This window comes from Cydia pomonella, chromosome 1 (assembly GCF_033807575.1).
Source record: "Cydia pomonella isolate Wapato2018A chromosome 1, ilCydPomo1, whole genome shotgun sequence".
In the NCBI taxonomy this organism is placed as follows: domain Eukaryota; kingdom Metazoa; phylum Arthropoda; class Insecta; order Lepidoptera; family Tortricidae; genus Cydia; species Cydia pomonella.
In genome coordinates, this window is record NC_084703.1 from 21,423,792 (window position 1) to 21,450,358 (window position 26,567).

Here is a 26,567-nt window from a genome sequence, read left to right on the forward strand (position 1 = left end):
ATAAATGAATTTTAACCATGGGGCCACTTTTGTAATCTATAACTAGGTATATCGTGTCACATGGGCATCGTATGAAAGTGCTCATCACATACGGGTAGTGAGAATTTCAAATATGTGTTGTCATTTTTGTGCATAATTTTAAGATATACATATTAGTATCTCGGATGATACTGAGAGGTACCTACTAAAAAGATAGTTCCATTGCCCAATCCCCATCCCAACCTAGCTGATTTTGTACTAAAATGGCAATTGGCTTTGGCATTAAATTGGGCAATCAAACTGTCATTATTGTATCTGGGATATTTAAATAAAGTTTAAGCATCATTTTAAATATTAAATGCAAATACATTATTAAATAGGTAATACATTCTGACTTGGCAAAAATCTAACAAAGAAAAATAAAAATGTTTCGTACCCCTGCCACATTCACTACAATATCATCACAGTCACAAGTCCATAACGCAACTTTAGCAAAATACAGTGCAACTGTGGTTCGAAGTCAGTGTCTGCCAGAGCGCAGTGGTGATAGCACGCGCTCCTGTCGAGCTCTCACATTTGAAGGAATACCCCACATGTGAGTACGACTACATAAAGTGCGTATTGTATTAGATAGTGAAGTTCCATCTAAACATTGATTTCATTCAAAGAAATACACGCTGTGCGAATAAGTGCGTTGCGATAGTTTATATTATATTAAATAATAAGCTTCAACAATTTTAACAACATAAGTAAGTTTTATTCTTCCAATCTTAAAATTACACAAATAGTAGGAGTAAACATAATTAGCGTTTTAATATTTCTTGTTGTTGGAAGCAAGTAAGTAATTTTAATTAAAAAACCCTAAAAATTGACGCCGAACTTTTTAGTCACTTCTGAATCGGAAGAAATGGACGCAGATTAAACACTTTTACAAATTAATAAAATTATGTATAGGTAACAAACTTTGATGGAGCCCCTCTTGCATGTAGTTATATACAGTGTTAAAAAACGTGTTACATAGATTACTTAGCATAGACAACTATTTCTCATCACTACACTTCTCTATGAAATCTTTATGAAAAATAAATCTTAAGCGGACTAAATTAATCAACAAACCGTTATCAATGTTGTATCCCGATGTAATTAATTGAAAATAAGGGTTGAAAAAAATGAGATAGTTTTGATATATTTGGTATTTGGTGCCCAACTTCGCCCTAGTTCAATATTAAAGTATTTTTTTACAATGAAATAGAAACTCATTTTTGAATTTGAGCGCTCGTTTTCGGCACTCGAAAATCTGTGGAAAACGGCGAAATGCTACTTTTGAAATACTACTACTAGGTACTACTTATTCAAAATCCTAAATGTACAATTAACCCTTTTCCGGGCATAGTACGATTTATCGACCACATACGCGCCATTAGAATTTCCACTTTAGCATTCCGATTTAAGGTTCATTTTAGATGACACTTTCAAGAAATGTTACTTGTCTTCAAATGAATCATCAAAGCTGGATTAATTGGAATATATTTGGATTTTTTGGGAAAACCTTGTAGATTGGTGCGGCTTGGAAAAGGCTCCACTAAACGGCCATGATACAAGTTATACTGAAATATGATTTAATATTAGTTAAGATAAAGTTATGTACTAAAGGCAAATTAAAGGTACGTATTTTTGTCAACCCTTATTTTCAATTAACTGTAACATATACCAAGGTTTGTTTATCAAACTACTTAGCTAAGCAAGCACACATATACATACGACTCACACGAGTTCTATAGTTAAGTTGTTTACTGATACTTGCCTGATTTCTAACGGAGTTACAAGAGTAAGTCATTTCAATTGTGATCTTGTATTTAAGTAATAACACCTATGCTATCTAATATTTACTGTATTTAATTTGAATGATCTCATTGTCACTAGTCAGAATTGTTGTTAAGTAGAACAAGGCAAATATTCAAATTACATTGCCAAAAAGCCAAATTTGTTTGAGAAATGATATTGATAAGAAAATGTCTCAATGTTTCGTTCCGGCTTGCGTTGAAATGGAAAGCTACCGTTTTCGAAAAAAGAAATGACTGCGTGTGTTTCGGTACATTCAAGCGGTTCTGATGGGTATACATACTTATAATATAATCCATAGAATATCAAAATGGTTATCAATACGTCCGTTTTCTGTATGTACCTATGTTATCTCCGAACTCCGTTATTTCTGAACCGATTCGGAAAATAGAGTCAGCCCAAGATTAAGTTAGCAACGATTTTGATAGCCAAGCCTGTGCAAGTGTTATTACGTAAACGTCATAATTTATAGAAGTTTGATAACACTTGCACTGTCTAGGCTACTAAAATCGCTGTCAACTTGTCTTACTTTGACTCTATTTGTTATTTGTATAAAAGTATATTTACACTTAGTTTCAGATTTCTCACATTTTTGCCCCATCCAGATCTTGAAACATAGGCGAGGCGCGAAACTTTTTAATGTCATGTATGTTTGGCCAGACAGGAACGAGTCCTACATACATAATTAACAAAAACTTAAAACTAAAAGTGAAAAAATTGAACCTTTTAAAACATAATGAAAACCAACTTCCTAAAGGTTAAAATTAAATATTACCTACCTGCCCCTTTAATATGCGCTAGTAACTGATGGCACCGACTTCAAACATGAACATATCAGTATCTTGCTAGGGCATATAAATGTATGTGAAAAAATTGAACCTTTTAAAACATAATGAAAACCAACTTCCTAAAGGTTAAAATTAAATATTACCTACCTGCCCCTTTAATATGCGCTAGTAACTGATGGCACCGACTTCAAACATGAACATATCAGTATCTTGCTAGGGCACATAAATGTATGTCAATAAATACTTTTTGAAATCATTTTTTTTTTAATTAAATATTTGTGTCCTTAATACTCATGATTCTCATAAAAGCATCATAAGTAAATGTAATCTCTTTAAAATATATTTTTCACGTCAGCAGCTGCAACAAGGGTAATTTGCTGCTTAAAAACAGTGAGCAAAATCGCATTTTGCTCACTGAGTGAGACAAAGTAACATTCAAGTGCCCTTTATATTCGAATGTCATTTCAACGTGTAGGGCCTAATACAAGTTCGAAATATTTGGATTTTATTGTCTTTGTCCCTTTCACGTCATTAGCAAAAAGAAAGAGACAAAAATAAGTGTATACGTAATTCAACGGTATATTGACGGTTTATATTAGACCCCAGAAATAAGTCAGACTGCATCGTTCCAAAACACCCTACGAGTCCTCAATCGTAATAATTAATTAATGAAATAAAAGTTTAAAATTTGTAAAAACACCGTATTTTACGTATTTTATCATACAATCAAAACAATGAACATAAAAAAATACGCAATTGTTACGCAAAGTAAATAATTCAATTTTTAGCGATTTTTACTGTAGTTGACAAATAGTTGTATCCGCAATTCGGACCGTATCTTACAAAGTTTTTTGTTACAAAAAAAAGTTGTCGATTGAACTGTCAATTGATGTTCGCTACTTCATTATTTCCGTATTATTTTATTGAAATTCTTCGTTTTGTTTTAATTGTTTTATTGCGGTAATTAAACTTAATTGTTAGAATACCTTAAAAAAACATGAATGAAATAGTGATGAAGACGAATTACATTTTTTCTGGTTGTATTTTTACCTTTCAAATATGTTCACACTGCTGTCGTGAAAATTTTTGTGTACTACACGAGATCAACGTTATTTACATCTCGTGCGCTTTTGAGTCCCTTACTGCACTCAAGAATCTAAATGAGATTCACTCGCTACGCTCGTGAATCTATTATAGAATATTTCGCTTCCACGGGACTCAAAATAAGCACTCGAAGAATGAAACTTTGCTCTCTTGTTGTACAAATAAATATTGCTCATTTGAAACGTATCATACCACGCCTCAGTGCGATCATATGTTATGTACTATGTATTATGTAGTATTTGAAATTAAATGTCTTGGAGTATTCATTAGTCGTTTCCGAATTTTAAAGATCTTAAATTTCGTTAACTTCGATATATTATTACTATTATTAGGTGAATATTGATTGATTGATTGATGTCCGAATTTTAAAAATACATATCTTAAATTTCGTTAACTTCGGTATATTATTACTATTATTAGGTGGACATTGACAGACATCATATGATTTTCTATAGTATTTTTTTTTTCACAAAGTATCTAATTAAATGTCATATCAGTCACTATTGTAAACGGTTTTTATAATTAAATTGGTCGAACAATTGAAAACTGTGACAATACAATGTCATGTCTAATATTGTTATTTTTTATTTTGTTATTTGAATCAATAATTAATATTTCACACCCAACTAAATGTGTATAGTTACAATAGATTCAGAAGACGGAGTTTTAAAAAAGTCCTAGCGCTTGTTTGGATCACAATACGGCTGCCATAAATTTAATTAGCAATCTTGAATCTTGATGCCCAGAGGCGGCGTTAGCCGTGGGTCTCGCGCCTCATATAAATACCTATATCTCGGCAACGTAAAAAAAATCATTGTTCCATGCACCACCAGAGGGCCTCACTAAATCTACCTTGCCCACATAATATTTTGGTCTTGCCCCGCCACTCTTCATGCCTTTTTCGAGGAACTGGATTCGAATCGTGAGTCTTAAACTTTCGCTCGACGGAAAAAAAACTCACTTTAAAAATTTGTAATAAATTATGCACCAGAGCTAAAATATGAAAATTGCTTCTAATAATCACCTATATCATGTTTGACGGAACGTATCACGTGTGTACCAGCAAAATTACCTTTTCGTGGTTTTCCTTAGGTTGCCGAGGAAAAGAATCTAGTGCTTGAAAGTTAAAGTCGGCTCCCTGTTTTTAGACGCCCAGGAATCAAGTTACCTATAGATGATATGCATGTATGTTTCTTATATAATTTTTGCGATTTCTAGAGTATAAAAAAAAAGAACGATCAACGTATACCACAAAAGAGCAAAAACGCATGGAACAAGCATTAAAACATTATATTCATACTTTTATAATGCCTAATTCAATGTTTATTTAATCATTTTTAATATTTGGCCATTATATGCAACACGGCAACACGGCAACACGTCACACATACTTTTAAGAATAAGTAATAAATGGGCTAAATAATTAAATTAGTGCAAACTGTGATTGTATAGGCCAATATTAACACAAAACGTTACATAACATTTTCATTTCTTATCCATAAATCAGTTTTTTTGTATGATTAGGTTTAACGATTATTTCAAAAATAAATTCCTCGTCCCTTCCTCCTCCTCGTCCATCCAGCAGGAAGAAATATAGCATAGAGTGGACCTGGGGAACCGACCCTTTCTCCTAAGGGACAATCGTGCCATGCGGCATCGCCTGAGACGAAAGTGCATACCTACTCACTGCACTTACTTGCCCCACTATTCGTTTGATGCAAATATTATAAGGAGAAATTAAGCGTAATTTGAAAATTTTAAGTCTTATAAATTTATGTAGGTACTGCCAAAGACAATATTGTAGAGAATTTTATGGAAAGTATACTTTTCCTAGACATTTTTACTGTACCTTTTCCAGTTTTCATGAAAAATGTTATACTAAAAACCGGCCAAGAGCATGTCGGGCCAAGCTTAGTGTAGGGTTCCGTAGTTACTCCTCCGACACAATAGGCTAAATGGGAGCTATTAGTATAGTAGATTGTTAACCCCGAGATGAAATGGTGCCTTTCACCTGAGTTAAACACTCTACTTTTCATATCGAATGCGAGGAATCCAAATAAGACATGGCTAATTTGCATAATCAGTACCTTATTAAAGTAATAGACGTATTTTCTTTGACGATTATAATATAAATTCACATAGATTAGTTTAATATTAATTATAATTGTAATTTCATATTATGAAATAAATAAATCTAAATCTAATTCTATGGCCATGATTTTTTTTCCTTATAACTTACTTGCAATTTGAGATTTTGCATAACTGGAGATAAATAACCCATAGCGATTTGAAAACATTTTGATTACAATATTGTTGAAAAAATACATATTTTAGCAAAATGCAGTAATGTTAAAATCAGCGGGATTACCTCTTACTTTTTTGTATTTTTTTAATTTTTCGTGCTAAAACTTTACACATTAGGACCAACACATATACCCACGATACGACGTCGTATCGTGGACACTATACGACATCGTGTCACGTTGCGAGGTCGTGTCGTAGAAACCTACGACATCATGTCGTTGCGATGACGTGTCGTAAAAACGTACGAAGTAAACTGGAAGTAAACTTTCTGCGGCTCTTTAGAGGTAATAGCAGCCGAACAACAACACACATTTTTTTTACATTTATAACGTTATGGTAGTAATATGCCTTGAACTGTATAGTCAGGACATATTTTTGAAAAAAATCCATGTCGATTGGCAAATCACAAACTTTTTAGCAACTGGGGTTTTTTACCTAATTTGAGCTGAATCCGAATTTGCCGGTTGCCCGATCTAGACTAGTATTATTAAACCGCGATCAGAATACGATTGAGCACATATAATTAATATACGAAGTGATATTGTCTATGGTAGAGTGTGCAGATCAATGAAAATACTTACAAAAATATCAAATTAATTTTACAGTTGTCTATCACACAAATATATCAAACCTAAACCCGGCACCTATCGATCAATAATTTTCCACGAATCATGTTTTATTGAAAGATATGACGATTGATATTTTATAGAAAAACGTGACCGACAGACGGATAGACAGAGTCGCACCATAAGTGTTTTTTTGCACGGAACCATGTTTTTGGTACGAAACCTTATAAGGGCTTTTTTTTATCAATTATTTCGTTAAAATATGTGTGTAGTGACTGTTTTCGTCATTGCCATAAACTACTAGAACCTTTGCGAGTAGTCTTGTGACCCCCATGGTCAAAATTGAAAATCGATTGAAGAATGCAACAGCCAATCAGCTGGTCAAACGGCGTACATTGGAAAGCATATTTGCCCAAGCTGAAACGGAGACGCTTCGCTCGCTCTCTATAACTATTCGGGCTTGTAGTATGAAGGCATATTAATATAAACATTATAAATATTGACATATGAGTATGATTATTAATTTGTTGTGCTAACGGTACTTTCGAATGGTATTCTGATGGTGGTCGAGTAATACTACGATACGATATCGTCGTGAATCAATGCACATCGTAGATTTCCACTTTGCGGCGCCGCAACGTGACAGGACGTAGTATTAGCTGGTAGGACGAACTGTTAGACTCGCTATTCCATTTGTGCCCAAAAATCTCCTGCGACCGCGAAGTCACAAGCTTTTGGCCGTCCCAATTACACGCACTGTAGCACATAAAAACTCGCCTGCTGTGCGGGCTCTAAGGCTGCTGAACTCCCTTCTGTCATGGGCACCAGATTGTGATATGTTTGCAAGTCGATGGACGGCTGTGTATCAGATGTGTCTGCGGTATTGCGAGGTGATGGACGAAAGTTGATTGTGATCTGTTTTTCCTAGTATGTAATCCTATTATATAATCTGAATTGTACAGTGCTTTGGTCTCGACTGTAATGCTGTATGTTATTATGTTTCAAAAAATAAATAAAAATAAAAAAAAATTAATGCCCAGACACAAAGTCGTATTGTGCCACGACACGACGTCGTATCGTGGATATGTGTATTGGCCCTTACTCATACAGCCAACATAACAGTTTTAGAGAATTAAAATATTAAATAACAATTGAATGAGTTAAATAATAAATTTTTCTCTTTTATTTTCCTTTATTTATTAATAATGCCAAATCACTTTAAAAAACCCTTTTATGTCGTAATAACGTTTGAGTATGGTTGTAAATATTTTTACTATGAAGGGGACACTTTTTGCGATACCGCAAAAACGACTAACTGATCATATTCCCTACAGTTTTATTCACATTTCTAGCTTCCTAGCACTAACGATCACGGAACAAAGCCTTGAACAGACGATCAGACAAACAGACATCGCTATACTATAAGTGTTCCTAGTTGACTACGGCGCCCAAAATGGGGATATAAAAGCAGGGGGGGGGGGGGGGGTTGGAGGGGAAGTTGTAGTGAAGCTTCTCGGCGTGTTTCTACTAATGTTTATTTTTATAAATGTAAAAGCTATAACATGCATGGCAACTTTTGTGCTTTCTGCCGGATGGGACCAGAGTTGAAGATCACAGAAATATAAATATTGTCACGAAACTAAAATGTACAGTCACCATCAGATATATCGGAGCGGCCAAGGTGTTCACAAATATCTGAACACGCCTCTATTGTCAAAGCGTTAGAGTGCGTGTTCAGATATTTTAGAGCACCTCAGCCGCTCCGATATATCGAGGACGTTACTGAAATGTCAAAGCGCCTAAGTATTTATTACTTTATTAGGACGACCTTTCTTGTGTATACTTGTGTGCCGTTGTTTCCTGTGTACGCATATTATTTAAGCATGTTCGATAAACATAGGTTACCAACATCAACACTACATAGTCACTCGCTTGACACATACCTAGTCAAAATCCGGAAAATTGCGCAACTACGACATTTACACGATTTTTACAAGCTTTTATTTAACTAAAACTTATAGTCGGCTAAATTTATAGTCAGCGATAAAATAAAAATTTTGCCAAAAATATATTCATTTACAAATGTAACTACCAGTACGAAAAGTAAGGTAGGTACCTAACAAAAGCTTTCACACGATTACGGAGAGGCGGTAGAGCCTTCAATGGTAAATGAGTAGTGTAGTGGACTTCAAAATATCCCAATTCCGTCAATATCCAATAATTCCAAGAAATTTGTTACTTTATTTCTCAACAAACAACAATCGGCTATTATTTTAATTTAGATTAATTAAGATTACCTATAAATTTGACATAAATAAACCCACATATAATATAGTTACCAAATGGGAATAGCCCACCTGATAGCGGATCGAATCTATTTCTGTATCCAATCAACTTTTTTTACAAAAAAATGGATATTGATTTAGCCAACAATTTAATTGAATATGGACAATAGCATTCCTGTAGATTGGAAATATATCCAGAGCATCGCTCGTTTTACTGGCTTATGAACATGAATGTAATAAGAAACTCACGAAAAACGTCAACACGGCAAGAGACCCGAATTTTAGAATTTTGTATAGAAAACGACTTTTGGTTCAAGAAAAAAAAATGTATATATATGAAATTAATTCCAAATTAACACAATGGCGTTGGAAATGATTTTATTTCCTAAATCAGCCTCGATTTTGTAATAGGTACTTATGTGGATATTGATTGTCTCCTTAGTCACATGAGCAGTTTAAAGATAAAGTTTTATACATAATTCAGTATACGCTTAATATTAGGGAAGGAAGATATAATAAGTGAAATAGTGCTTGTTTTTAATATTAATCTACTTTTCTTATAAAATATTTTAAAGTCTGTAAACTGTTACAAATGAATGGGACAACATTGTCAGCCAAGAGACAAAACGTGTAAACTATACTTGGGAGAATCAACTTTTTAGCGTCACTCGTTGCCATGGTTACGATTAGTTGTCCAGGGGACAAAAGTTCATTGAAATACTGATTTTATGGTACTTAAATGTATCAAACTTGCGTTTTTGTGGTCGTTAAAACCAATGTCCATAATGGGCCCCCTACTAAGCATGTTAATAGAACGGCATACAACGTCTCTTCAAGCAAACTGTGCCACTGTTGTCCCTTGGACAACGGGACAGGATAACAAAACAAAAAAGTTGAGACACCCACTTACAAAACTATACTTACCTTGCATAATTTGATATAAAAATATAAATTTTATACACATCTGCATCTTCAGGTACCAGCTCATCGGTTGCCCTTTTTAGATACCCATCAGATAGACTGATAGATTTTTCAGATACCAGACCCTTTGTCATGCCCAAACTCAAAGAAAGACCAGGATAAGCAGGAGAGTTTAAATATACAAGTTTTGTTCCTGGCGATACTGACTGAAAGGATCGTCACTGGAGAAGTGAATGGTTGTATTATCGAATATATAAGTTTTAGGAAGTATATAATGGTTTAATTGTATATAAGCTTAAAAGAGTCTCTTGAGTCACAAAAAGTCTTTTGGATCACAATTTGTTTGATTCAGTGGACCGTGAGCCAAGTAACATTTGAATAATTTTGCCAATTTTTTGTCCCAAAATTATTGAAAACACTGCAAAAACATGGTCCTGCGGGATTTTAGACCTAATAGACGTAAGGTAAGAATTATTTTCTAAAATTATCTAACTTATCTAAATTGTATTGTTAGCCAGTAGACACACAATAAACATAACTTTTCACTTCTCGAGTCACAGACGAAATGGCCCAACCAGTATTAACCAGTTGAGGCTAAGTAATGCGATATACGCTTTCAATTGTTTTTTTTAGGGTTCTGTAGCAGAGCTAGAATGTTTTAGTTTAGTTCGTTCATTAGTTAGATATCTTTGATGTCTCTGGCATTTTATTTTAAAACTCATATGGCAGTTTTATGGACTTGGTAACTAATATTTAAATAATTATTAAGTTCATATTTTCTTTTAAAGTTTCTCTAGCCGCTCTAGGCAAAGGCAATACAATACGATAAAATACAAATCCTCTTTATTGCAAAACCTCAGAATAAATGTACATGAAAACACATTTAATACATGAAGTTAGAGGTAAACAGCAAGCAATTATGATTTGTCAAAATAAAGATTCAAAATTGAATCTAATAGAACTTTTTTTAGACCTCTGGGCGCTTTGCATAAAATAGACATTAGTATGTTATAAAATGGTCCTATTTAAGTATTTAACTTAATTTAAGTTTAATGTAGGAAAAATTAAACGTTGAACATACGTATTAATTTTTGAGCCTGAAGTGTTCCTTTGCTGGAAAAAGGCCTCCCTTTTCGTCAAAAAAAGGAGATGTAGCCTCAAGTTGCAGGGACAAAGATTCAAAAAATATTTTATACACTTAAATATTTAACGACGTGCTCAATACATAGAATTTAAAGTAAGCGGACAATGTTTTTAATAACAAAGTAAAATTTAAATATTCGCTCAAGAAAATATTTCCAGAATCACCAATACGCCTTAGGGACAGTAATATTTTGTATGGGGGACAAATTTTGTCACCTGAGTCACCATGATTTTTCTTAAAAATCGTAATAAATTTTCCATCATAAACTAAAGCAAACGTAAGGAAATATACCGGATTTATGAATGTAATCGAATAATATAATAAATTAGCATAAAATAGCAGTTATTATTTTCGAAATGAACAGGACAGGTTCTTACAGAAAATAGTTGATAGGCCCATGTAGGTTTCATCCCGATATCTCAAAAATGGTAATTTAAGTGTTATCTGGGTCATGATTATAACTGGAAACTGTTACATAAGATCCATCCTAATTATTTCCTAATATACAATGTATAGCAACAAAATGTTAATCAAGCGCGAATATACGAGTATTCCTACAATAGCCGTTACACTGTAATCAACTGTAATACCTATTTCGTAAAATAGCGCGAGGTCCCAATGTTAATTCTTACATAACATAAAAAAATTATAACGTTGCAAAAGCTACTCGACCCAGTATCTTGTTACTCAACGTCAAGCGAGACAACACGAGTGGGAGAGCAGCTTGGCTACTCGGATATCGCTCGCCGAAGGGACCAGCGGGCCGTCCTACTGCTTCATATACTTGCTTAGGTGCTGACATTTTGATAAACCAGTTTAAATTTCATTTATGAAAATTCTTGTTTTAGCGTCTTTTTAGTTCCGAGACTTAACATAAGTAGTTATGGTAGGCTAGACGGACTACAAATCAGAATCAAAAGATTCCCGTAGATACGTAGCGAGCAGCTATAGATTTGCGGATTTCTTAACATGCGGTTGCGTGTCATGATATTATCTTACGCCGACGGGCGTGTTGAGAAACGCTGTTGCCGTCGGCGACTCGACGGATGACTGATGTTTCTCTAGCAATTTCCATGACCTAAACAACTTTGACAAATTAGGTATTTACAATAGGTGGTGTCACATGCGATGTCCTCAGTAAAATTTTATATAAAGCTAAGGTTATTGCATTAATGTATTGATATAATACCATAGAGGAACAATTTAGGTCCACGTATAATACTTCCTAAATAAAAGTGCTCTTCCCTGACCTAGTTACATACTTGTTTAAATATTTTACTCTGCGTCACTCCTTAAGCATCAAAATGTCACCAAATATTTTAGGGTTCCGTACCAAAAAGGTACAAAAGGAACCCTTATGGTGCGACTCTGCCCCCTCCATTATCTCCGAAGTTTACGAATGGAAAATTAAGAAATTTCTACATAATAATTACATTATTATAAAGATTACAACAAAAATATAATTAGACCTCTATCTTGTGATATTTTTTTTTAATTAACAAAAAACATTTTATAGTTTAATCCTGTTTGTGGGTGTTTATTATAGTTGAATATCCTATGAGATTACATTCAAGACACCTTCCTTCAAATAAAACAAAAAATACTGATATCGGATCACATGATAAAGAATTATCCCTGAAAAACCAACATACATACAAAGCGCACAAATTAGTTAGCCAATTCGCACATAGATGACGCTGTACACAATTATGCTAATAGTATACTACTGGTCAAAAGTTTTACGTGATTATAGTTACATGAGATGAGATAAAAGAAACTTCGTACGGAACCCTCGGTCCGAGAGGTATACGAACTCGCACTTGACCGGTTTTATACACACGTGTAGCTTTCCTGTGACTAAACACTATTATGGCTGAAAATGAAAAACACAAAGAAAAATATTAATACAATAATAACATAGGAGTTCATACATTGCTTTAGGGTGCTTTAAGAATAACTATGGACTGTACGCTGTCCTACGGCCGCCACGGGTCCTGACTTAGGTTTTTGACCCAGATAGGTATATAAATAGATAGGTTATTATAATCGATGTTTTTGCAACACCTACTTTTTTTGATAAATCCTCTGTTTCCTCTTCTAAAAGATTTTCGCTCTTCAGCGATAAGACCACATGTTATCTGCCTCTATTGTTTTTCCTTAAGTGGTATAGTTTACTAAATTTTCTATTTATAATCTATTTCCCGGAGAGGTGGGCACTGAACGGATTTCAACTTGCTACGATCCTGACATACCTCTGTCGCTCCCTTCACTTTCATAACATTCCTCATACACGCTCACCGGTTTAGGGTACTCTTGACCTTGCAAAAATTGGCGCCATCTATTAGAGCATAGTCCAAAGGTATGGCGGCATCGTTTCGAGCGATGGCGCCATAACTTTTGGACTATGCTCTAGTAGATAGCGTCACTTTTTGATATTTTACAAATTTAACACATATCAGTGAAACAAAAGTCAAAGTCAAATGGCGTTCTAAAAGTTTGAATCATGTGTCGAAAGATGGCACTAAATTTACTGTGGCTACAAAGTTTACTTTGTCAACCACCTCTATTTCAAATTCTCTTTGGTCTTGCTTACATCTATTTGAATTCCTTTCCTTTCAAAAGACCCATGCATTCTAGTGACTAGGTATCTTTCGCAACTCTTTACCCGATGACACTAGCAATACCAGGTCATCAGCGTAAAGAAGACATTTGGCGAATAACCCACTCATTCTCAGTCCACATTCATCATTTCTCAAATCATCCACTTTACTGTCGCTACACATCCTAATTGCTGCATTTCACACGATTTTTTCGTGAATATTTTTCTAACACCCTTTTCGATGCTACACACAGTGTACTTTCCGTTTAATCTCACACAAGCACTGGAATTCTCTTCGCCAAGCCTTCTCCAAATCCACGAAAGCGCAATAGACCTTTTGACCTCTGGCCAAATACTTTTCGGCTATGCATCGCAAGGAAAAGACTTGATCCGTATGTACATCCATACCTCTAAATAGTAGGTTAAATATACTTTTCTCTTCTTTTCTAGTAAAACATCAAGATGTCACGGAGGCTGACGAAACGCTACTTACTACCCGCCGACGACTACCAGTGCAAGTTGTCAGCTGAGACGCAGGCCATCGCGGCGGAGCAGCTGCGGGAAACCGAGAGCTCCCGCTCACAAGCCCTTGCCTCGCTGCGGAGCTGGATCGAGCAGAATCCCAAGTTCATGGCCATCCGGCTCGGTAAGTACCCTATGACCAGCGTCTCGGCCACGCTCACGCTCAGTAAGAGTGAGAGAAGAACCTGAATTCATGGCGCCTTAATGCTATACAACCATTCGCAATTAGCTACATGCAGATTTTTTTTCGCCAAACTTGAAATACTCAGCTTTGAAGAGTTCCGTTCTTGTCTTCATCAGAGTGCAGTTCCACTTCATAAAATGCACATTTTTTAATATTTGCGTTTGTAGATGAAAATGCAAAAATCGCTATATGCATATAACATTTGAGTAGTACCTACTAGTTTCCTCAGTTCCTCATGGATCCCATCATCAGAACTTTTGACAATAATGGGTAACCAATCTGGTACTATACCTATATTACCTTTAAAAAAAACCAAATCGGTTCAGGAATGACGCAGTTATAAATAAATAAATAATGAAAATAGGACATTACCTCAACTTATAATGACATTTGGTTTCGATGTTTTTAGATGCAAACTATCTTCTCCGTTTTCTACGCACAAAAAAGTTCAGCGTACCTATGGCCCAGGAGGCCATCGAGCGGTACATTCTGCTGCGACAGTCTTGGGGTATTGCCTTCAACCAGCTCGACTACAAGCTTCCCGTTATGATGGAACTTATAGACTTGGGGTATGAGTTTACTTATTTAGCTTCTGATTTTAAATATATCGACAGCCGATTGGAGCAGAATAATATACAAGCACTAAAAATTCGTCTATAAACAGTCTTATTAATGTTTAACACTGTTTTTCTGAATAGTCCAGAATTTACTCTTTATCAACAATTTTAAAATGTCTTTATGTTTCAGGTACATTTTTGTGAGCCCTTTCAAAGATAAAAGTGGTCGTCGTGTTATCATATACAGGCCTGGTAGATATTACCTAAAACTATCCTAATATCACCAGTTATGTAATTCACGTAGTATATCTTCATCACATAATAATAATTATTATTTTTGTATTCACTATAGGACATCGGTATTTAAGTACCTGCTGTGGTAGATAGTTTATTTATCATTCATTATTCATAAGTAATTGAGTGTTTATAAAATATTTAGTTGGAATAGGCGTCGGTTTGACAGTTTTATGGCGGTTTGTTACCTCTAATAGCTTGGCAATAGCCGTCTGCGTGTCTTTCTAACAAATAAGGGTACGTAAGAGGCAAATAGGGCTTAAGCATTTATAAAACGATACTTACCCTTTGTATAATTTTTATATTTAAATCACATTCCGGTAAAACAAACTCTGCTTCTCGACTTTTTATAATTCGTAAGCAGTTTTACTAAAGGATAATATTAGCCGTGCCGATTGTCCGTGAGTGATCATGAGTCTGTTCTCGTTTTGGTTTGAATACTCTCTGGATAAAGGTTAAAAACCACTGTGGAACCGCAATGCATGGGGTACGCCGTTATGAAAGATATATATTAAGTATAATATATAGCCCAATATTAAAATATAATTGTGTATGATTCATTGATTATATATCACAAATAATTATTAATATAATGTGTCAATATGGATATAAATTATATACGCCATGTAGAGTCGGACCACGCTTAACTTACATGGTAAGGGCTGCGTCAAGTATGTAGCTTGTAGGGAATAGTAGGGATATGTATGCATTCTTACTGCCAAGTTTGTGCAAAGTGAGCGTGGTCGGAGTCTATATTTACATATTGTACATTCGTGTGGTTCCAGACTCAGAATATCGAGCAAATTATTTGTACAAATCAAAACTAAACATTCTTATTCCATCTGGCGCTACCATGGTGTTATTTGTTAAAATTATTTCGAGCGTTCGAAACCTGTTAATTGCTTTCACATACGTTATGAGTGTACGAGGGTCATGCCAAAAGAAATTAGATACTCAAAAGTTACCGACTTTATTCTTTATTACAGCTATCTATTTTTTCGAAGTAGTCACCGTGAACACGTATACACTTTTCCATCCGTCTAAACCACTTAGAAAATACCGATGACCACTCTTCTTTAGATACCTCAGAAATTTCATAATTATACGCAGCCAGGGCATCTTCTTTGTTCTCAAATCGCCTTCCTTTTAATTTTTCTTTAATTTTGGGAAATAAGTAAAAATCGCAAGGGGCTAGGTCGGGGGAATATGGCGGGTGGGGCAAGATAGTCACGTTTTTTGAGCTGAAATAGTCAAGTGTTCTAGCAGAAGTGTGAGGGGCAGCGTTGTCATGGTGCCAGAGCAGGTGCTGAGTTCCCGATTTCGGCCGCTTGTCACACCAAGCTGACAGTACTCTGGGGGCACAAACTGTCACATACCATTCAGAGTTGACTGTCCTTTGATCTTCTAGCACTATCGTAGCAATATGTCCCGTCTTGCAGAAAAATGAGGCAATCATTTGTTTTTGTGTACTTCGGGTTCGGCGACATTTTGTTGGCGTCGGCTCATCTTCAAAACACCATACTGTGGACTGCCGCTTTGTTTCGGGGTCGTAGTTATATAGCCATGTTTCGTCACCTGTAAGTATATCATATACATTTTTTTTCTCGCCAGCGTCGAATTTATCTATCATAAATTTGCACCAATCTACGCGGCGGTCTTTTTGCAAATCGGTGAGTTTGTGCGGCACCCATCTTGAACAACGCTTATGAAGGGCCAGATGATAATGAATTATAGTTTGCAATGCTGCTGATCCAATACCCAGCTCACGCTCGAGCTCTGCATATGTAATTCGTCGGTTCGCACGAACATTTTTTTCCACAGCCTGTACGTTTTCTTGAGTGACTGCGGTTGGCGGTCGTCCGGTCTTCGCCTCATCTTCAAAGGTCTCTCGTCCCCTTTTAAATTCAGCAAACCAATTAAAAACAGTTGCACGTGAACAAGCAGACTCGCCAAAAGTTGAAACTAAAAGTTCAAAACACTCTTGAGGTTTTAAACCTTTTTTAAAATCATAATAAATCATAACACGAAAATCACGTCGAGTGAGCTCCATTGTTGCGAAAATTTCCCTCCAAAATTACCCAGAAAAAAAATAATTAAAAAAGGAATCCTAACATTTTCCGAGTGTTCCATATTTGAATTTATTAGCAAATAACCTACCTTTACAATGGTGTATAACTGGCCAGTATCGATCAAATGACCATAGAGTATCTAACTTCTTTTGGCATGACCCTCGTAACACTACAAAATTATTTGCTTGCATCATATTTAACGTAATGCACAATACATGCAAAAAATAGCTTTACGTCCGTTTGTCTTTAGATTAATATGTATTTAAATAACTTATATCTCACTGCTTTTTACATCATTACCCATTTTATTCCAGCACAAGTGGATTATATTGACTAAAACATGGAATAGTTTGTACCGATGACGATTTCTCTCCCAATATTGACCAAGTGATGTGTTCGTAGGTGTATTCGATCCTTATAAGTACACAAACCAGGACATGTGTCGAGTGATGGCAATCTGCTACGAGACCCTGATGGAGGACGAGGAGGTGCAGGTGCGAGGGCTGGTGCACTACGCGGACGGCGGCGGCGTCAGCTTCCCGCACCTCACCCTCTTCACGCCCAAAGAAGCAGTCCGAATTGTCAAGAATGGAGAGGTAACGCTATCCTAATATTTTAAATCGATTCTGGGGTTAAACGGCTAGTTAAAACAGATATGTAATTTCAGAGAACTATCCCGATGCGACACAAAGAAATCTATGGAGTCAATGTACAATCAACAATCAAATTCGCACTGGACTTCGGAATGGGATTAATATCTGAAAAAATAAGAAAGCGAGTAAAGCTGTACACATCACCCGAAGAAGTAGAAATCGATAAGAAGCTGCTACCACAGGAATATGGTGGTGAAATGCCTATGAAGCAGATGATAGGTAAGTTTATTATAGTGACGAACCCTTATTCAAATCCGATGGTAATGAATTTATAAATTTATAGACATTCGAACAACAATGTAAATATAGCTATTTCATTTGCAGAATTATGGAAGGAGGAGCTGGCAAAGCAACGCAACACATTGTTGATGAACGACAAAATGGCGGTTCGGCTCGAGCTTTATAGCGAAGCGGCGCGCGAGGGCGCCATCTCCGCGCTGCGCGCCGGCGCCAGTACCTGCGCCGGCGCGGACGCCGTCGGCGACGCCATGCGCGGCCTCACCGGCAACTTCAGGAAACTCGAGGTCGACTGACACCACTAACTCCTGCAACCTTACTGATCCTTCAGACTGAACTTAGTGAATCTTGAACAATCTCGTTGTTTAGTTTTGTACATAACTGAATCATTGATGAGTACAATTCGTAAGCAGGTTCTTTTTCTACGAAAACTGTTGAATTTATTCTTAAAGGCAGTTTTACTGTGTTTCGATTATTAGTATTATTACCAAAATAGTTTATTTAATTAGTTATTATGTTTTTGCCTATTATGTACGTTTATTTTAGAATACATTAGTTTAATTGTATTGTACAATTGAATTACCTTACATGTGTGTTAGGATGTTAAGGATACCACCTGGTGAGAATTACTTTAAAATTGTAAAATAAAAAGTTAACAATAATGTGTCATTATTTATTAAAAAAGTGTTAACTACCTATATGGTAGAAATGAATACAGGATACGGAGTTTCACATCGTCAATTTTAAGCATAACAATTATCAAACATAAATGCAAGTTTTTACAGGGGAACAGATACCCACTGTCGTCTTTAAAACCTTAGCCAGAATCCTGAAGGTAATTTTTATGAAATCGGTTTACTTACTATCTTGCTATAACTATTCTAAACACTGCAGGCCACACCGATATTTAAAACGACTGACAAAAATCTTCAGCAGAATTCAACGAGTAATAAAATATCATAAATATATTCTTAATTCTTTGTTGTTAATTTTTTTTTAAAAAGCAAGTCTATACAATCGTATCTAATCATAAAACCTATTACATTAATAAGTGTACCTACTTTATCGACCGTAAAAACTGCAACTATCTACAACTTCAGAATTCATCCAGTACATACTAATATCGGTTCACTTACAATTTGAGCGTTATAGGTATCATACTTAATAAATTAATAATCTGAAATATTACTATTTAACGAGAGCTAGGTAAATATTACAAACCAACATTTGCATCCAACATGACAATCGTATATCGATCAACACTAATCGGGGAGGTCCGGGAAAACATATTTAGTTGCTTTCACTAATTATTACACAATTTAAGACACTAATCAGCGTACAATACGTGCCCATACGGAAGTATTCACGACGCCATACTGTTCATATAGAAAAGTGGATACTAATTTATGTTAGACCACCCACTATTTCTATTGTCAAAAAAATAGGCTACAATTCTAATTTGTTAAAGTTTAATCTTCATCAACACAGGCAAAGATAAAAATTCAAATATGACCAGCTTAATTTCACACAACTTATAGTCTGCCAGACATTTCCGACAGTCGAAAAAAGCTGCAAATCTAAAAAATGTAGACACGAAGGGTTAATTATCGTTCCATAGAAAATTTGATTTTCTCGCCTTTTCGACTGACAAAGTTGCTTAACTGACTATATTACAAATTCACAAAGACAGAGTTGAGGACTACATAAACCATTCTATTTTCGCAGCCCGACATACTGAGTTTTAGACTTCATACGTTAAAATATTGGTTAGCAATACATATGCCTGATATGCCGCAGTCACAAAAAAGCGGCTGAGCTCAGTCATGAAAAAGCAATTCAAGGAGAATGCATCTCTCCTTGAATTGCTTTTTCTGTAAGTAATACAATGGCACAACACTTATAGTAAAGGTACGGGCACGAGAGCCGAAGTCACGCACACAATAACAAAATCATGTAATTAGTATCAAGAATTTGAAAGTATTAATTAATTTTGTTTCTCTATCGTTCCAATAGCAAGTTGAACCTTCAACTGCAACACGGACCAAGTTTCTTCAAGGTTTTTTTATATATTTTTTAAGCTTAATAACGTGCGTATAAGTCACATTCACTCGTTCATTCATTCAATACTGTTTTTGCGATGACTCTGTGTGTGTAATCACCTTAATTCATTCGTTTTAACGCTCTTATAGTAGATATTATTAGTGAAATGAAATGAAAGTTCATTCATAAGAACATACGGTACATTAGATATCATTAAGTATACATTATTGACCCTTGATATGCTCGGCCTTAGGGTACATTACTATAGAGGCCGGGAAACGAAGGGTTGCAGGCCAAATAGATATAGACGGATAGGGATACGCGGCCGGCAACCTCGTTTCTCGCCGAGATTTGTATAGTGCTTTTCTCAAAATTGGAATAATAATAATAGGATGATGATGCTGATGATTGTTTCATGTCCTAATGTGAAAGCATAGAGAAATAAGTAACATAGAGTGCTCACTCAATACATCAGTTTTGGTACCAAAACGATTATTATCTTCGTAGTGTCGACAACTAGCGTCGAGTAGCGGAATTATCAGTACTGCTACTTGACAATAGATGTTGTGACGAACGAAAAGTCTAATTCTCGACAATTTTCAGCTAATATTATAACCGGATTATTCAGAACTCTATTTTCAACTCCTCCTGCTTGTAATATTAGTTGTAAATTGTTGAGAAATACAATTTTCACCAGTCACAACACTTGAGACATCTATTGTCAAGTAGCAGTACTGATAATTCCGCTACTCGACGCTAGATGTCGACTACGAAGATAATAATCGTTTTGGTACTCAAACTGATGTATGGAGTAAGCACTCTATGTTACTTATTTCTCTATCTTGAAAGGTTATTCAGTGCGTAGGGTATTGAAGCGGAACAAAAAAATTGGAGTAGTTATGAACAACGCTAACCCAGACACATAGAAAGTATTATTTTTAATTTTTTTTTTTAACTATGGAAAATGCCCAATATGAAGAGGGGGCAAAATTTCAAAGTCTAGTGACTAGGTCAAGTGATACCCATCATTCGAATCGAAGTGAAATGATACCCATCATTTGAAAAAGCTTAAATTGTACATTCCAAAACTTTTTTGTAGTGAAGTGAGGAAAATGTAAAAAAATATTAGTCCGATAGATGGCGCTGTACACAATTATACTTAGTATTATATGTAGGTACTTCCATTGACGTACCTATTATACTTACATCAATGGGTACTTCTGATCAAAAGTCTTTCGCTTATAAGCGATAGTTATACGAGATGTTTCAATGTTTGTACGGAACCCTCGGAGCGCGTGTAAAACGAACTCGCACTTGACCGGTTTTTTATTATTACTGCGTGATTATCAAAAGGGTAACGAAAATTTGATTATTTTTGCGCTACGACGCACGGTTTAGGAGTTACATCCCTATACAGATTTTTATTTCAGTCATGCAGATTTTTTTATAGGGCTTTATCTCCTAAACCGTGCGTCGTAACGCATAAATAATCAAATTTTCGTTCCCCTTTTGATATCTTTGAAATAGTAATAACAAGCCAAAAAAGATAAAAATAAAAAACAGAAAAAAAGCGTAATGGCAGAATATTGCTTACAGGTTTTTCATGTTTGAATGCCAAGACGTGTCACAATTTGACGTTTTAAAACAATAGAAGGTTGCCTTAGAGGCCTAGGTGTCTAAGGCTGTATGAAATTCCTTTACATATCATCTTCACTCATCGCACCGGATATCGTCGCTATACTTACTCAACTTCGTATCTACATATTAGATATGTATATCAGATACGAGTTTGAGTAAGTATAGCGACGGTATGTAGTATTTCCGGACCTAATTTGAAGTCATGTCAACATTACATTGCAAGTTTGAGAAAAAATCTTTCCGGTTCCTCTATATATATGTTTAATTCGCAATTACGAAATTACAACTATTTGATGATTGATATAGTTGAATGCCAAAACGTGTCAAAATTTGACGTTTAAAAACAAACGATGGTTGCTTTACAGGCCTAGGTTTGTAAGGCTGTATGAAATTCCTTTACATAATTATCATCTTCACTCATCCCACCGGATAAGTAGTATTTCCGGACCTAATTTGAAGTCCTATCAACATTTCATTACAAGTTTGAGAAAAGATTTTTACATACTATTAAATATTATTTCTCATTCTTGTACTAAATTGAAAACAGACGATTTTAACAGTGCCGTGCAGTCTTCGTAGAATGTTGCCTCAAGGCCTTACGTAATTTTGCTATTTTGGTTGTGTTTTGTTGTCTTGATGTATTGGTTCAGGTGCTACACAATTTACAAAATCAGTATTAATACTGCCGGGATGGTTAGATAATGAAGGCCGGAATGCATAATATGTAACAACTTGGCATTTTCGTTTTATTTATAGTTTAAAACTATACATTTTACAACATACACTGAAAATCCTTTACCTACTTTTTCTTATGGATTAATATTGGCGAGGACAGAGGCTATTATTTGGCACATTTTTTTTCTATACTATTTCACTTGATACTATATTATACGCGGTGTCCCGGACAACAAGGTACACTCAAAATCACTACTTATATGTTATAAGGAATGTTTAAACAGAAACTCCGTAGATCAACCATTAGAAAGCAACGCTATCCAATGCTTACGAATTAGTAAAATATCCTCGTACTACTATTAGTAGGTGAGCCGGAGCGTATCAGATTAAGTTATGAATGATATCTACTTACTTTAGCAATGGTGGTGAGTCGGTTGGTGGGGATTGGTGGGCAGTTAAAAAAATCACTAAGTAGATTGTGGGTTTGGTCATTTTGGTCCAAATTAATGTTATTCGCGAGGTGCACGACTGGTGCTGCCCTCATTTTGTTGGTTTTCTACGATCTTATGGAGTAAAATTAGTTCCAGCGGCTGCCGCTAGCATTAATGTTTGACATTCCACAAGATTACGTGTTTGTGACACAGCACCACAGTTTTGAATGATTCACGGTTAGTTTCACTAGACTTAAATCGACCGGGATATAAACCGTGATTACGTTTTATATTGTTTTTGAGCTCCCGATATTGCGATGCAGTTACATGCATCTTATTCACGGGTAACTGGAGATATTGGGTGGGTGTCAAAGTTGTGTAGACCGCGCTCCGTTTACCCTCATTCGTGCGCGTCGACTGCGTTCGCTTTCAACGTTACCACTGGTCGCGTCTACACTTGTTAGTCTATCCTAGCACACCATGTACAACTTAGTAGACCAAAGTTATTGCAAACCAATTGATCTGGTAGTAACAAATTTCTGAGACGAAAAATTGTGTTTACTTCCGAGGACGTAGATTACAAAAATGAAGTATTTCGATAAATCATATTCGTAATTTCACTTCTTATATTGATAATGATAATATCAAATGACGTGCACTTATTCCGGGACAACCTGTATATAAATCTACCAGACTTGGAACTATATTACTTTTCTTCTACAGAAAAATTAATGAAAATATACATAAATGAAAAATTATCAAATAAAAAATTATCTTATTGGATTTGTCTAGTGTCTTTTCCTTACAGGATTTTGCCGAAGCGGCCAAGTGTTATGAATGGTCAATATTAGCAATTTTTATAATTCAGTATTCAATGTAAAATTACATACAATTTCCAAATCTGGAATACCTATGGTCATTTCCGGGAAAGTTATTTTCTTAAAAAGCCCTCCCTGTAAGTAGACTAAATAAATTCAGTTAAAGTTCATGGCTATCAATTTGTTAGCCACGCACGTTACGTATCGTAGAAAAATTCATGGATTCGTTTAGCAAAAATGTCAATAATTGACACGTGTTTCGTTCCAGAAACGTTAAAAGGTGCTTCAACATATAAAAAAATGAGTTTTTGTACAGTCAGGTTTTGTTGTACAGTCATCAAACATTCCTCAAGATGACTCTAACGAGCCCAAACTCCTAGAGTTAGGGCCATTTTCGGTGTCCGTCATGAAATTACCTTGTTGGTACCGAAACCATAATTTAGGCCAAATTGAATGTACAAGATTTTATTATAGACTAAACAGAGACAGGTAAACGCTCGTAACAAGGAATATTCATACTAACTGGTTTTATTATGAAGAACTTTTTAACAGCTCACAAACTGATACCAATTGCTAAATAGATGAAATATATTTGCTACAGTTTACTTCTATATTAATGCAACATGATTATATATATTGTGACTTAAACCTCTTTAATTTAGTATTATTATATTATTAATACGTAAGTTAAGTTTTAATAGCAATAAACTTAAATTAGATACTAAATATACTAATCAATAAAACTTATAACTTGTGTATAAAGGTATCCTTAGTAGAACTTTGGCACTATCCTTGGCATAATTAGGATAAACACTTCACTAACAAAATACCGTGAAGTAAATGAAAGAGTATGTCTCACACGCGTTGCATATAGCGTTGAGTACTCTGTACGCAGACCTTGGCACAACAAACATTAATATTTTGTCTCAGGCGAATATTTAATTAGATGTGCTTGCAGGAAAAATAATGCAGTTTAACCTTTCAACCGCTTAGAATGTTTCATCGAGCGAGTTTATATCAGACATTATATCAGATAGTATGTCTTATATATCAGACTACGGCGGTTAAAAGGTTAAACATAGGTACATGAATATATATAGGTATAAGATCTCGACAACAATTTCATATAAAAACAAATTATAGGTACAAATTCAAAATACCCGATGCCTATAACAATCTATGGGTTCCATGGATTAAAATAACTCATAAAATTTCACCCGATAGTTATAATCATTCGAGTGAATACACAGATAGACACGTCATAAACATATCCCGGTATTATTACTCTCCCTCCGCCGTATAATAATCTACGTATTTTAGAGCACAGGCCATCGAAATCACTACATATTTTCTATAATTTAGACATAAATCATTGTAGCTTCATACAAATAACGTAAAAGTTAAAACGTATATATTAGGTATCGAACAATCCGTCTCCAGCTAATATACCTATTCCCTCCCAGATATATCATAAGGACGGTATCATTCGTGCAAGAGTCGCAGCCACAAAAACATCCTTCTTTCTAAACAAAAAGTTCATTTTTTGTTGTTAATTTCCTACCAACAACTTATTCAAGTAAAATTCTTACCCAAAGCTTGATTGTTTTGTTGAATAATCTATTCTACCATTTATGAAATATTCTTATGGATACAGGTGTGTGATCAAATCTGTAAACCTCTCTAATATTAACCTACAGTGCTCAGTCTTGGTATTTGACCATAAATCAAATCTAGATTCTACGTTTTCATTGTGTACTTTAGGACATCCTCGAATAATAAAAAACAAAAACGTACTTAGGGTGGAATGACATCTATCAGCATCGAGCCGCATTTCATATGAGAAATCGCTCGTTAATATGAAGATGTGTATGCATGTTTCAGCTTTCGCAGCTTCATAATAACGCGCGATTTCTTATATATAAAATGCGGCTCGATGCTAAATCAGCATAGGTACAGATTGCTGATAGAAGTGATCCCACCCTTACTTCATTTATGTAGCACAAGCTTTAAACTAGGTATTTAAACATTACAAGGATGAAAAAAGATCACTTGTTAGATGTTATTGGTTTTGTATTCGACTTTCCTATGAAAATAAAAATTACAGGCACTTTTATGTTATAAATCGCAAACGAAATATTATTTATTACAACTTTAGTGTATTGTTACTAGTAGTGTAAAACAGCATTGATTATTCTCAGAAAGTTATCGGCGCTCTATTATTTAAACTATACATTCATACGCCGACCCGCACAGAAATGAGCTCATTAACAACCTTAATATTTCACACTATAATTAAACGATTTGGCACCACAATTGTAAAAAACAGCGAATCGCTAACTTACATTAAACTTAGGCCACTCCCACTTTCAACTGCGACCGTGTCCGTGGCGTAACAGATGCCCGTAAACATATTTTATTCGGTTAAATTGCTTATTGTTATGAATGTAGAATTCCTAGGAACATGATTATTACAGTATTTTTATGTAATAGTTTTTGGTTAAGACTATAGGGCTCAGACGGCTCAGAGTGTTACCTCACAGTTTTCGTGCTTCTTTGTAACTCCGTAGTTGCTGAGCAGAAAAGGCGTAGGAACTAGATCGACGTAGCGCCGCTGCTGCAGCCGCCGGTTCAACGTCACGCAACCTTCTTCGTGCGTGGTGAGGATTACTGTAATAAATAAATATCATAGGACATTATTACACAAGTCCCACGGTAAGCTCAATAAGGCTTGTGTTGCGGGTATTTAGACAAGGATATATATAATAATTACATTATAAATACTTAAATACATAGAAAACATCCATGACTCAGGAACAAATATCCATGCTCATCACACGAATAAATGCCCTTACTAGGATTTGAATCCGGGACCATCGGCTTCATAGGCAGGATCACTACCCACTAGGCCAGACAGCTC

The 26,567-nt window shown here is 35.3% G+C and overlaps 2 protein-coding genes across 2 annotated transcripts in view; one reads left to right on the plus strand and one right to left on the minus strand.

Moving 5' to 3' along the window:
* Positions 1 to 442: 442 nt before the first annotated feature.
* Positions 443 to 18,710, plus strand: LOC133527497 (retinaldehyde-binding protein 1-like). The gene is made up of 7 exons (XM_061864534.1): positions 443 to 574; positions 13,983 to 14,178; positions 14,648 to 14,807; positions 14,986 to 15,047; positions 17,561 to 17,754; positions 17,826 to 18,030; positions 18,136 to 18,710. Exons 2-7 carry the CDS (start codon positions 13,995 to 13,997, stop codon positions 18,342 to 18,344), a joined length of 1,014 nt encoding a protein of 337 aa, XP_061720518.1. The 5' UTR covers positions 443 to 574; positions 13,983 to 13,994; the 3' UTR covers positions 18,345 to 18,710.
* LOC133527186 (chondroitin sulfate proteoglycan 4) overlaps positions 18,708 to 26,567 on the minus strand; it is a 32,559-nt gene continuing 24,699 nt past the window's right edge. The window contains exon 24 of the mRNA XM_061864086.1: positions 18,708 to 26,317. The gene's annotated coding sequence lies outside the window, so the exon portion shown is untranslated. The remainder of the gene's footprint in view (positions 26,318 to 26,567) is intronic.